The sequence below is a fragment of the Sorex araneus genome, chromosome 2, assembly GCF_027595985.1.
Source record: "Sorex araneus isolate mSorAra2 chromosome 2, mSorAra2.pri, whole genome shotgun sequence".
NCBI lineage: Eukaryota > Metazoa > Chordata > Mammalia > Eulipotyphla > Soricidae > Sorex > Sorex araneus.
In genome coordinates this window covers 24,824,827-24,838,727 of record NC_073303.1, presented here as the reverse complement: position 1 = coordinate 24,838,727, position 13,901 = coordinate 24,824,827, and the positions used below count along the sequence as shown (strand labels likewise).

Sequence of the window (13,901 nt, the reverse complement as noted above, 5' to 3'; positions counted from 1 at the left end):
GCCAAGGACCCGCCCGCTCGCCGGGCGGCCGGGGGGGCCCGCCTCCGCGCCGCTCCGCCCCCGGGGGGCGCTGCCGAGGGGGCGTCCGCGCCCAGTGGTGCCCGGCAGTGCCCGGCGCCCGCCGCTGAAGCCGCAGCGCGCCCCGCCGGGATCCCGCCTGCCCGCGCCGCCCGGAGCCCCGCCGCCCCGCCTGCCCGCGCCGCCCGGAGCCCCGCCGCCCCGCCGCCCCGCGCCCGGCTCCCTCGCGCCCGCGCCCGCGCTCTCCAAAATGTGGCACAACGTGGGGCTGACCCTGCTCGTGTTCGTGGCCACGCTGCTCATCGTCCTGCTGCTGATGGTGTGCGGTGAGTGGGGGCATCCGTTGGAGGGCAGTTACACAAGCCGGCTGGACTGCACGTTGCAGACTTTCTGGTTCGGGCTGGGTCGCTAGAACCGGGTCCGGGATGGATGGGACGAGGGTTGGTTAAGTCGGTTTGGAGTCCACGCACCTCTCCCGCGTGGGCTGGACCCCCCCCTCTCCACCCCCTTCTCCACGCAGAGGCCCACTGGCATCCCGGAGAAGGAAAAGGACCGTCCGGGCATCGCCACCACGGGCGAACTAGATAGTGCTCCACGGGCAGGGGCTGTGCTTGCCATTTCTTACCACCGCCTGCCCAGATTTTTCACCTTGGCCCCGTTGGCTTCCTTCATTTGAACCCCCCGTTCTGTTCTGTTCCGTTCTGTGAAGCTCGTGTTGGCTTAAACTAAATCCCAACCCTAGAGAGACAGGCGGGACTTCGAAAAACACGGGCGCTGTTCAACTTCCAGGGCCGAGTAGGTAGAGACACGCCACGCTGTGTGCACATATGTGTATGGGTCTGTGGCCACGCACGGGGAGAGGACCTTAACTTTTTCTTCGCAAGGTGACATTAGTATGATTTAGAGATGTTTTGATTGTCTTCGTACGCCGTAGCCGATGACCACAGGTCTGTTGGCAAAGGAGCCGGGCATTTGTGAAGATGGGGAAGCCTTTAAAATGTCAGTGTGTTTGTAAATTTTTTTCTTTTTTTGTAATTACTATTTTAAACTGTAAGTTCTGGTGGATGAAATGATGGTTAAGAATTCAAAAGAAATGCTGGAGGGCTTTTGTGTTTCATGATTTGGTTTTAAATGCTTGGTAGAATAAGAACTGCATACTCGGACATATGCATATCTGTAAATATGTATGTTTGCTATACATGTATTTGAAATTTATTCTTATTTTGATTTATTGAGAATTGGAGTTAAAATTTCTAACAGACTTTTCTGGTGAGAAAGTTGAAAAAAAACTCAATTTCATGCTTGTGATGTCAGGGTTTTGGACGAATTGTAGCTACTTACGATTCTTGAAGTTAGGAAAGCCAGGTTCTTGTGATTTGATTGAGCAAAAGAAATCTCGTGTTTTCTAATTTAAAGAATGAAGCTTTGGCCTGAGTGATAATCGTACAGCAGGTATAATAGCTCTTGCCTTGCACATGGCCAACCTGGGTTTGATGCCTGGTGTCCCTTCGGGTCCCCGCCCAGCACTGCCACAAGTAATTCCTGAGTGCAGAGCCAGCAGTAATCCCTGAGCTTTGCTGGGTGTGGATCCCATCCCTTCACATCCCCACAAAAAAAAAAAAAAAAAAAAAAAAAAAAGAGAAAAAGTACAAGCTTCATAGAGATCTAGGCCATTTAACATCTTTAGTAGAAACTTGGCTTTTGTATTGTACTTAGTTCAAAGCTCCCAGTAGTTTTTTTGATTTTAATTTTACAAAACTCTATGAAATGAGAGGCCAGGTATGGTAAAGAACACCTTATTTTTACTGGAATGGAAAAGAGGCTTCTGGCCCTTGGAGGCTGATGAGATGTCAGGTCAAGGAGATGAAAGAAGCCTGAGGCCACCTCCAACTCAGCTCACTGATTGTCTGTCACATGGGCAGAGCCTTGGGTAATCTTTGACATGGCAGATAGGAATAATAATTTCTTAATTGATATGGGAGCCACCTACTCTGTTCTTGGCCAATGCCCAGTACTTCTTTCAGCAAAATAATGGGGGCAAATGGGGTGTAAAGAATAGAAAATTTGCTTGCGATCTCTGTTCTTATTGTGCTTATGCAAAATAACTCCAAAATTATTAGAGGAAAACTTGATCTGCTGCTGTAATTAGGGGTAGACGAGGAATTAATGGGGAAGGAAAAATGTGTTTTAGTAACATGTTTTTTTGTGGAGATCAGTTGCAGTTGTTTGTCTTCTTCTTAATCATTTTTAAAAGTTTTTCTTATTTTATATACAGTGGAATGAATTTTCCTGAATTTCCCACAATGCTTGAGGACATCAGAGATATTGCAAACCAGGAATACCTATCATCTTAAGATACTTTGATAGAACTGGCACTTCTTGAAGCTCTTGATTGGACTTTCAGTTCCTTTTTAACTTTTTGTCTCTCTTACTTCATTAATTTTGACACAACTCCTTAAGTGAACTGATTTATCCTCAAGACAGACAGTTTCTCTGTAATAATTGGACAAAAAGCTTCTGAGTTGTGGAACGTCTCAAGAAGTCCCGAAGGCGGGACTATGAAATTGCAAAAATCTGCACCCCCAGTTATGTCTTGAGTTAAGGTTAGTTTCATGGGAGAGACACTAAAGTAGAATTATCTTTGGTTTTGTTTGTTCGGTGAGGCTTGGGAGTTACTCCTGGTTCTCTAAGGAACCATTCCTGGCGGTGCTTTGGGGGCCATATGGAATGCTGGGATTAAACCCAGGTTGGCCACGTGCAAGTTAAGTACGTTACCTACTGTACTATCTCTCCCACCTTCGACCCCTGTAGTTTATTTTTGAAGGGATGTTTTCCCCCCAGGTCAGTTTGTTCTGTTCCACCCTTCTGCCCATGAAGGTCCCATTTAGCAGGAAATGGATCTGAGTTGGCACTCCTTTTCTAAAATAAAAGAAACAGCATAAAAGGGAAATGTCTCATAGAAAACTGCTTCCCCTTATGCTAGAATTCCTAGGAACAGGGATATAGGGCTATTTCTCCTGCAGGCGTCAGTCTCTTCCAAATTGCCACCTCTCCCTTGTTGAACAAGAGCACTTAGATTTGACTTGATGCCCAACTTGATAGAAATGGAAGGAAGAGCTGACAATAGGGATTTAAACTGGCCCAAAGAGATTAAGATGTGAATTCAGGGCCAGAGAAAAAAAGTACAGGGTTAAGGCACTTGCTTGTACATGCCCAGCCCTGGTTTGATCCTATCCTCACACCACATGTGGTCCCCCAGGCACTGCCAGGAGCAATTCCTGAGCACTCAAGGTGTGGTCCTCAAACAAAAACAAATCTAAATTAGTGTGTTTTGTTCTTTTTGGGTTTTGGGCTCTACCTAGCATCAGTTCCGAGCTTCTTCCTGGCTCTATGCTGTGGGAGCATTCCAGCAGTTCTCGGGGGACCAGGTGTGGTGTTAGGGATGGAATTTGAGATGTGAGACAAGCACCTTACTAGCTATACTTTCTCTGGCCCCATAACTCAGTATTAGAAATTAAAAGTCCTCAACTTGGAAGAAGTGGTAGAAAAAGTTGAGAATGGATCTCTTGTCCTACATAATAAGAGCCTTAGTCAGAAAATCTTTATCTGCGCACACATTGATGTAAGCTTTAGGGAAGGTTTTTTTTGTTTGTTTCGTGTGCTGGGTGGGTGGCTATTGGGCCACACTCAACTCAACTCTGGATTTACTCCTTCCTGGCTCTGTGCTCTGGGATCACTCCTGGTAGTGTTCGAGGGACCGACCATATGTGTGCCTGGGATCCAGCTGCATGTGGGTCAAGTGCCGTAGTTAACCTCCATATCATCTCTGGTCCAAGGAATTTCTTTTTCTTTCTTTTTTTTTTTTTAAATTTTATTGAATCACTGTGAGATAGTTACAAGCTTTCATGTTTGGGTTACAATCTCATAATGATCAAACACCCATCCCTCCACCCGTGCACATTCCCCACCACCAATATCCCGGGTATACCCCCTTCCCACCTTCCCCCTCTCTCTATGGCAGACAATATTCCCCATACTCTCTCTCTACTTTTGGGCATTATGGCTTGCAACACAGACACTGAGAGGTCATCATGTTTGTTCCATTATCTACTTTCGGCATGCATTTCCCATCCCAACTGGTTCCTCCAGCCATCATTTTCTTCTCTATTCCATCTGCCTTCTCCCCTCCGCCCATGAAGCTTGCTTCCAGCTATGGGGCAATCCCTCTGGCTGGCCCAAGGAATTTCTTGAATACTCTAATGCTTACCAGTTTGTGTTCTGCAATAACTAAAGATGTGCTTCTCTATTCTCTTCTCCTATAAAAACGGCCTCTTGTGACTTTGTAGCCAACATGTTTTTGGGAGGCATGTAAGCTCACCATCTTCCAACCTCTCAGCTTGTGGCCAAATACTGTTCTTTCTTGAACCATCTCTATATCTCTCAGTTGATTGGCCTTTGAGCCACAGTAGAACCAGACTTTTCCCCACTTTGGTATTCCCATCTGGAGATCCAATAGGCATATCAAACTTAATACATCTAAAACAGAGCTCTTGATTTGAATCATCCTTTCTCCCCCTCAGCCTAGCCTGTCCCATGTCAGATGTTGCCAGCAGACGAGGACTTGGGTATCATCCTTCATTTTGACCTTTACTCCACATTCCTCTCCCCTTAAAATATTAACTCCTTAGTAGTCATTTCATTCTTACTTCCTTTAAAATCTTGAACATATCCTAATCTCCATTACTGCCTTATTTTATAAGATTTTCAACTTCCCTACTTTAAAAAAAAAATTAGGGCCACTTCTCAGCATGAGTCTGACTCGGCAGTGCCTCTTTTTTCTTTATAATCCACTTTCACATACAGGTCAAACTCTTACTAAGAACATTTCCTTCAGCCTTTAGGTTCATTCTTTCTCCTGTTTGTTTATTTCCACATTCCTAAATAATTTATAGCTATTTCTTGATTTTGCAATTTTAGACATGTATTAACCAATGACAGAGCCACCATTTCTTTCTTTGCATGCCGCTAATAATGATAATCTTTTGTCAATTTTAGAGTTAAGATTATTTTTTTTCTCATTTTTTAATTTTTGGGCCATGCCTGGTGATACTTAGGGTTTACTCCTGACTCTGCACTCAGGAATCACTTCTCGTGGTGCTCAGGGGACTTGGGATATCAGGTACCGAATCTGGGTTGGCCACGTGCAAAAGCAAGAACCTTACCTGCTGCGCTATTGCTCTGACACTGAGTTAAGATTATAATTTTTTTTAGCTCTTTAAACAGCCCCTTCTGGTAAAATAGTGTGTTGTGATTACCTTTTCTTTCTTACATGGTTCACCATGTTGTACCCTAAGCCCACCCCATTTTTTCTGTAAACTAATACACATTTGTCAGTATTCAAAAGAATTACTTTTTTCCTTCTGAACTCAATCCCAGAGGCCTTTGTTTTTTCCTTTGTAGCTGCCATTCTCAGTCAACCCTTTATGCCATCAATACTTTCTGTGCTGTAAATCCTGATTTGTGGTTCTCATGTTATTATTCTTTTTCAGTTGATCATTTTGGAACACATTTTCTAAGGAAGAATGCATGGAAATGCATGTTTTTAAAAGCCAATACCTGCTGGAAAATGTCTTTATTACCTCTCGTAAACTTAATTGAAAGTTTGGATAGACTTCAGGTTGCTAATAAATTCCAATCCAGGATTTGAATTTTATTATCCTGTTATTGCTTCTAGATCTGAGTTAGGGAAATCCTATGCTTTAAGTGTCCTTATTCATATAAATGACTTGATGTGGCTTTCTAGATGGTTTCTATATAGTTTTATGAATTTTTGATACCATTAGTATTCTGTAACATGAAGTATTGGCATGTTTTTCTTAGGGCCATTTGATTCAGTACATTCTTCATTTCTGGGAAATTTTTCTATTAGAGCATTGAACATTTTCTGTTTCATTTTCTTTATTCTTTCTGAAAGTTCTTTAGATCCTGAACCTCTTAGATTGTTTATTTTTTTTTATCTCCTAAATTCTGTCTTTTCACTTTTCTCTGGGAAATTTTCAAGATTTTATATGTCTCATGTCTTAATTTCAGTTAAAGTTTTAAATTTCAGAGACTTTATTCTCTGATTACTTTTTTCTAGAACATATTCTTCATATATGTTTATGTTATAAACATATATTATAAACATATATGTTAATAAACATATATGTTTATAATATATTAGCTCCATAAGTTTTATTAAATATAATTTATGTGTATTAGATGACATATATATTACAATTTTTCTGTTGTTAATAAAGTAGTTTTCATCTCCCTTTATCATTTCTAGTTTTCCATGTAGTTTCTTTGTCTTTGCTCTATACTATTTTTTGGTAAGTGAAGGTTTTTTGCAAATACTTACTAGTTTATTTTTTGTTCACATTAGAGGGTGATATAGAAAAAATGGTGATGAATTCTCTGTCAACCGTGGAATCACTGCAAAGGTTTTTTCCTGTTAGTATCAAATTGCTGCAGAGATGAAGTCTCTGCTGGTCACTTCTTGTAATCCTTGCTGCTTGCATGGCAGGTCTATGAAAGACTGAACCAGATCTTTTTTGTTTCCTCCCCTCTACCTACCCAAAGTTCTGATGTTTTCTGTGGCCCCTCCCTGCACTCTGCCACTTTTATTGAGGCGCCTGTGATTTGCAGTACTCTGAATGAGAGCTTCATGTCCCAGCATCACACCTACCACCAGAGTGTCAGTGTTCCTCCACCTAAGTCCCAAGATCTTCCAGAACCCAAAACTGCCCCCCATCTCACTCCACCTTTGGAAAGCTCAGTTCTGTGGGTCAGATCAAAGGTTTTCTTGCCATTTGCAAATTTTATTTCTTTACTGTTTTTTTTTTTTTTTTTGGGCGGAGTGATAGCACACATCGGGTAGGTTGTTTGGCTTGCATGTGACTGTCCCGGGTTCGATTTCTTTGTCCCTCTCGGAGAGCCCGGCAAGCTACAGAGAGTATCCCACCTGCACGGCAGAGCCTGGCAAGCTACCCGTGGGGTATTCAATAAGCCAAAAACAGTAGCAACAAGTCTCACAATGGAGATGTTACTGGTGCTTGCTCGAGCAAATTGATGAACAACGGGAAGACAGTGTTACAGTGGTACTATGTTTATATATATCCTTATGTATGAGCAAACTTATTCTGTATTTGTCTGTCTCCTTACTAGTTTAACTCAACATTATTATGTTTCATCTCCATGGCGGTGGATTAACATGACTTGCAGTGAATTACATGATTTACTAGTTCTATCTACGTGGCAGAGAACTACATGATTTCAACTTAAAAAAATAACTGAGTAGTATTCCCTTGTGTAATATATACCAGTTTATTTGTTCCCCTCATCTGTTTGAGGGCACTTTAGTTATTTTCGTATCTTGACTCTTGTGAATAGTGCTGCACTGAACATGGGGGTGCAAGTATCTTTTTGAAATAGTACTTTTGGGCCCTTGAAATAGATATCAAGATGTAGAATCATTGGATTATGTGGAAACCCAATTCTTAATATTTTGAGAAGTGCCTGTGCTGTTTTCCACGGGGGCTGAACCAGTTACCATTCTCACCAGTAGTGGCGGTGGGTTCCTCTTCTCACACATCTGTACTATCACTGGCTGTCTGTTTTCTTTCAATGTGTGCCAGTTTCACTGGTGTGAGGTGATAATTTCGTTGTTGTTTTGCTTTCATATCCTTGATAAGACACGAAGCACACTTTCTCATATACCCACTGACTCTCTGTATGTCTTCTTTGAGGAAGTGTCTGTTCAGTCTTCTCAATTTTTGATGGTTTTTTTTTTTGTTGTTGTTAAGTTTTGCAAGTACTTTATATATTTGATTTATAACTCTTTGTCAGATGATTGATGCTTTGTGAGCAAATATTTACTCCCAGTCTGTCTTTCTGTTCTAGCTGACACTTGGAATATAAACAGTTTAATACTGAAGAACCAGTGGGTCACAGAGGAAATCACGAGATTTCTGTAAAAAAAAAACAAAGAGAATGGAGACACAAGTTAGAGAACAGTATAGGACACAGCAAAAGTTGTGCTAAGAGGGAAGGCCATAGCAATGCAAGCATTCATTGAGAAACAAGAAAAGACCTGAATACACGGTGCATAACTTTAGTACTATAAAAAGACCAACAATGGCAATCTAAAGTAAGCAAAAGGAGGGAAAAAATAAAACTTAGAGGGGATATCAGTGGAATAAGACAACATCCTTCCCCCCATTTTTTTTTTCCCCAGACGATCACCAAACCACTAGCTATATTTATAAGGAAAAGAGAGAAGACTAACTGAATCAGAAAGGAGAGATGTTACAATATACACAGAAATTCAGAAGGTCATAAATTACTTTCGGCTTAGAAGAAATGGATAATTTTTGGATTCCTATAACTTTCCAAGGCTAAATTAGAAGGAAACAAAATATAAACACACCTGTTATTAGCAAGGAAATTGAAGCAGTAATCAAAAGTCTTCCCAGAAACAAAAGCCTGTGTCCAGATGGGTTTACTTGCACATTCTTCAGACTAACTCCCGGTCCTTCTGAGGCTCTCTCAGAAAGACAAATGGGAATACTTTCAAACAGTCCTATTAGGCAAACTTTAGTCTGATATTAATAGCAGTCAGAGACATCATGAAAAAAATATATAGACCAATATTCCTCATAAATATAGATGCAAAGTTCTTCAGCATTATACTTAAAAGATAATATGGTCAAGTCGGATTTATCTCAGTTATGCAGGAATGGTTTTATATACATAAAGCAATCAACATGCTGCCATTTCAGTAAAATAAAAGGTAAAAACAACATGATCATGTCAGTAGACGTAGGAATGCATTTACCAAGATTCAACACCCATTCATGATAAAAACTCTTAATAAAATGGGGACAGAAGGAACTTCCCTCTATATAATTGAAGTCATATAACTATAAATACACAGCTTACATACTCAATGGTGAGAAATGAAAAGCCTTCCCTCTAAAACAAAGCACAAGGTGAGGTTGCCTATTCATCTCTATTCAGCCTAATATTTGAAATCTTTGCCACAGTAATTAGACAAGCAAAGGGCATTAATGAATTCAGATTGGAAAAGAAGTTAAACTGTTACTCTTTGTGGGTTGCATATTATGCTTAGAAAAGCCTACTAAAGCTACAGAAAAGATTCTTTAGAAACAATAACCTTGAACAGAAAAGTGGCAGACTGCAAAATCAGCATGCAGAAATCCATGCAAGCAGCAATGTAGAATGAAGAGGAAAAAAAATTTTCATTCATAATTTGCCCCAAAAATGAAGTACTTGAGAATTACATTAACAAATGAGGTGAAGTAGTAATATAAAATCAGTAGTAAAAAAAAAAAAAGAAGCAGATGCAAAGAAATGGAAATATATGCAGATACATCCCTGATTAAGGATTGGAAGGATTAATATTGTTAAAATGACAACCTTACCAAGTACAGATTCAATGTGGTCCACATAAAAATTCTCACATAATTTTTTTAGGGACATGGACCAGATGGTGTTAAATTTTATATGGACTAATAAAACTCCTCAGCCAAGGCCATTTTTGGAAAAAAGATGGGAGACTTTCCTTTCCCCAACTTTTAAAAACTTTACTAATAAGCTATAATAGTCAAGATTGTGTGATACTTGAATAAAGATAGACTCTCAGATCAGTAGAATAGAATTGAGAGTACAGAGACAGCTCCTTAGATTAAATTGTCTTTGACAAAGGATCCAGCGGTAGCACTGCACTGTAGCACTGTCGTCCCATTGTTGATCAGTTTGCTCGAGCGGGCACCAGTAACATCTCCATTGTGAGACTTGTTACTGTTTTTGGTATATTGAAAACACCACGGGTAGCTTGCCAGGCTCTGCCTTGCGGGCGGGATACTCTTGGTAGCTTGCCGTGGTCTCCAAGAGGGATAGAGAAATCGAACCCGGATCGGCCTTGTGAAAGGCAAATGCCCTACCTGCTGTACTATTGCCCCAGCCTAGTCGAGTGGTATGAAGTGGAATAGGGAAAGACTATTCAACAAGTGTTTTTGGGAAACCTGGTCAGCTACATATAAAAAATGAACTCAGACCCCTACCTCACATTGTGTACAAGTTAATTCAGAATGCATTCAAGACCTTGATGCTAGGCCTGAATCCGTAAGTTAATTGAGGAAAACATAGCAGAACTCTTCATGACATTAACTTTAGAGGAATCTTCAGTGACTCAATGCTTTTGGCCAAGGAAACAGAAGCAAAAATAAACAAATGGAGTTTCTGTACTGAAGAACAAACATTTCCCTGGCTCTTGGTTAAATTTGATTCTTATCAGTAGTTCCCTCTTCTGCTGTCAAAATTAATTTTTTCCTTTGTCCTGCTAGATCATGTATCAGTTACAAAAGCCAGAAACCTATTTTCCAATTGTTTCCCCTTGAAATAGTGCCCAATTTTTGAAATAGTGCCCAGTTTTCTAACTATGGTCTATAAAAATCTGATGTAGTCCTCTCCTGCTTATCCCACTCATTTCTGTTCCCCCCACTGCTCTGAACATGATCCAGGTTTTAAATTAGCTGTCTTCCCGGAGACCTGCCCTGACCACTTAGGGTAGCCATCTGGCCACTCCTTATCTATTTACTCATAGGGTTTTTTTTTTTTTTTTTTTTTGGTTTTTGGGTCACACCCGGCGATGCACAGGGGTTACTCCTGGCTCTTCACTCAGGAATTACCCCTGGCGGTACTCAGGGGATCATATGGGATGCTGGGATTAGAACCCGGGTGGGCCGCGTGCAAGGCAAAGGCCCTACCCGCTGTGCTATTGCTCCAGCCCCCATACTCATAGGTTTTAAAGCACTTAGCACAATCTGAAATTATCTGTTTCCTTCAATGAGGAATGTTAAGTTCCAGAAAGGTAGGGGTCTAGTTTAGCCTTTTTTGCTGCTCTACCCCTATATACTGGAATGTACCTTTTATGTAGTAGGCCCTTGTTTATTCGAAGAAGGATTTATCAATATAAGTTGTTTGGTTCCTACTGGAAATTAAATTCGTTCCAAATATATTTTAAAACAAATTATGTATATTTTTATTTGGATTCTTTTAATTTTTGATAGAGGTAAAATAGTTTATAATTAGCATTAATATTTGTGCTTTGGGTATTCATTGTTTCTGGTGGGGGGTTGCAACATACCTACCATCAAGAAATTAAAATAATTCATAACTGTGCTATGTTCCAGGGGTGCCTAAAGATGGATAGCCCTTTTATTGATAAAATACAATTAGTAAATTCTATGTTTAGGTTGTGGTCTTGGGAGTCCAGAAGTAACAAAGAATGCCTGCCCTAAAGACCTTACTGGTTACTAGGGAAGATGTTCAGGCTCTGAAAAACTTGCATTTCTCAGAAATCCAAATATACAACTTTCCCTCCTTTTTTCATAAAACTAAAAATGAAAAAAAAAAAGCTTTTCAATTTTTATCCCAAAGCCACAGGCAATATTTTACCTGCTTCATCGTTTCTGATTTTGGACTAATCAAATTACATGCACATACATCCCCTAAACATTTGAGCATTTCTGGAAGTATGTTTCTGAGATACAGAGATAACTAAAACCTGGTTCTGACATTTAACAACAAGTTCTGGAAGAGAATGCTCCTTAGTATTGCATTCTTAATTTTTAAATTTTTTTTTATTTTTGGTTTTTGGGCTATACCTGGCAGTGCTTAGGGCTCACTCCTGATTCTATTAGGGGATCACTCCTTTTGATACTTGGAGGACCTTATTGGGTGCTGGTGATTGAACCCTGGTCGGCTGCTGCAAGCACCTTATGTGCTGTACTGTCTCTCTACCTCCCTCACCCCCCATTACTTTATATAAAAAATAGCAAACATCTAAGATGTACAGTGTCGATTTACTGTACATCTGTTAATTGGTTTAGACTTTTATACTAATTCATGTTATTGCTCTTCTTTCAGATAGAAACAAGTGGTTGTGTTTTTTTTTTTTCTTTTTGGGTCACACCCAGCAATGCACAGGGGTTACTCCTGGCTCTGCACTCAGGAATCACCCCTGGTGGTGCTCAGGGGACCATATGGGATGCTGGGAATCGAACCCGGGTCGGCCGCGTGCAAGGCAAACGCCCTACCCCTGTGCTATTGCTCCAGCCCCCCACAAGTGGTTTTTCTTTACCAAAGACTTTTCAAGAAAAAGTGCTGAATTCATCTCTATTATTTAATAGAAAAATGTTTGGTCTTTGTTCCTGTTTCTGTTATTTGAGGAAAGCCCCATCTGACAGTGTTGTTTGTGGAAAATCCCCTATTTATGTTAATGAAGTGTTAATGAATGAATAAGTTAATGAATGATCTGTTCTCTGTTAAGTCTATCATTTTTTTTATCCTTTTTTTTTTTTAATTGAATCACCGTGAGAACAGTTACAAAGCTTTCAGGTTTAATGGGGCCGGAGCGATAGCTCAGCGGGTAGGGAGTTTGCCTTGCACATGGCCGACCCGGGTTCGATCCCTGCTATCTTATATGGTCCCCCGAGCACCGCCAGGAGTAATTCCTAAGTGCAAAGCCAGGAGTGTGACCCAAAAAAGCAAAAAAAAAAAAAAAAGTTTAATTTATGGGGCTGGAGTGATAGCACAGCGGGTAGGGCATTTGCCTTGAATGTGACCGACCTGGGTTCGATTCCCAGCATCCCATATGGTCCCCTGAGCACCGCCAGGGTTAATTCCTGAGTGCAGAGCCAGGAGTAACCCCTGTGCATTGCCGGGTGTGACCCAAAAAGCGAAAAAACAAACAAACAAAAAACACACAAAACTTTCAGGTTTAAGTTTCAGTCATACAATGATCAAACACCCATCCCTTCACCAGTGTACATGTTCCACCACCAAGAACCCCAGTGTGCGCCCCCCCACCTCTCACCCTGCCTGTGTGGCAGATGATTTTCACTTTACTCTCTCTTTACTTTGATTACATTCAATTTTTGGCAGAAAACCCACTATTATTATTTGGAATTTTCCCCCAACAATCAGACCTACTGAAAAGGCATCATTAGATAATTTGTTTTCTATTGCTGATAATGAAGAGCATATGATGTCGCATGGCTGCGTGGTTTTGGAATTCTGGTATTTTAGTAATTAAGTCCAGAGGCATTTCTGCCAGCAGCTGCTGCTTTCCAAGATTGGTTTGTGTGCCCCTGGGATCATGGCTGTTCAGGAGCGGAGGAGCCATTCATGGGTGGCCTCTTAAGGTCTTGTTTAGTTGGGGAGCAGGACTGGTTCCGCAACCCCTCCCACCCCCATCGCTGCAAGCTCCTACCTCTCTGTCCAATTGGCTCTGAAAGGTGGCGGTTGGCATGCTGCCACAAAGGGAAATAGGCGGAGGGACAAAAAACCTTCCCCTCCCGGGGCGGCACGGGGCTGTAGCTTAAGTTCATAGTTCAGGAGCATTTCTGCCAGCAGCCTCTGCGTTCTGAGATTGGTTTGTGTGCCTCTGGGATCATGGCCATTCAGGAGTGGGGGAACCGTTTGCGGGCAGCCGCTCGGGGTCTCATCTGGGGGGGGGGGAGCAGGGCTGGTCCTGCCCTCCCCCATTGTGAGATTTCCTGAGCTCTGTTAAATTTAATGGTGCAATTGTAAAAAATGGTAAATTTTTTGTCAGATATCTTTTTTGGGGTAAATTCCGTAGTATTTCCATAGGGTATCAACCTAGACAATATTAAATGTTCATATAGGTTGATTTATCTATTATTTTCAACTAGTATATGTGTGTATGTATATCTATACACGTATATATGTGTGTGTGTGTGTGTGTGTGTGTGTTGGGGGGTAAAACATTGTTCCTACATTATAGTGTTGAAAGAAAG

The 13,901-nt window shown here is 41.2% G+C and overlaps 1 protein-coding gene across 1 annotated transcript in view; it reads left to right on the top strand.

The window, feature by feature from the left end:
- Positions 1-216: 216 nt before the first annotated feature.
- Positions 217-13,901, top strand: part of SMIM13 (small integral membrane protein 13) — a 31,662-nt gene continuing 17,977 nt past the window's right edge. Inside the window, exon 1 of the mRNA XM_004619977.2 lies at positions 217-344. Coding sequence (XP_004620034.1) covers positions 269-344 — 76 coding nt within the window. The 5' untranslated portion in view covers positions 217-268. The remainder of the gene's footprint in view (positions 345-13,901) is intronic.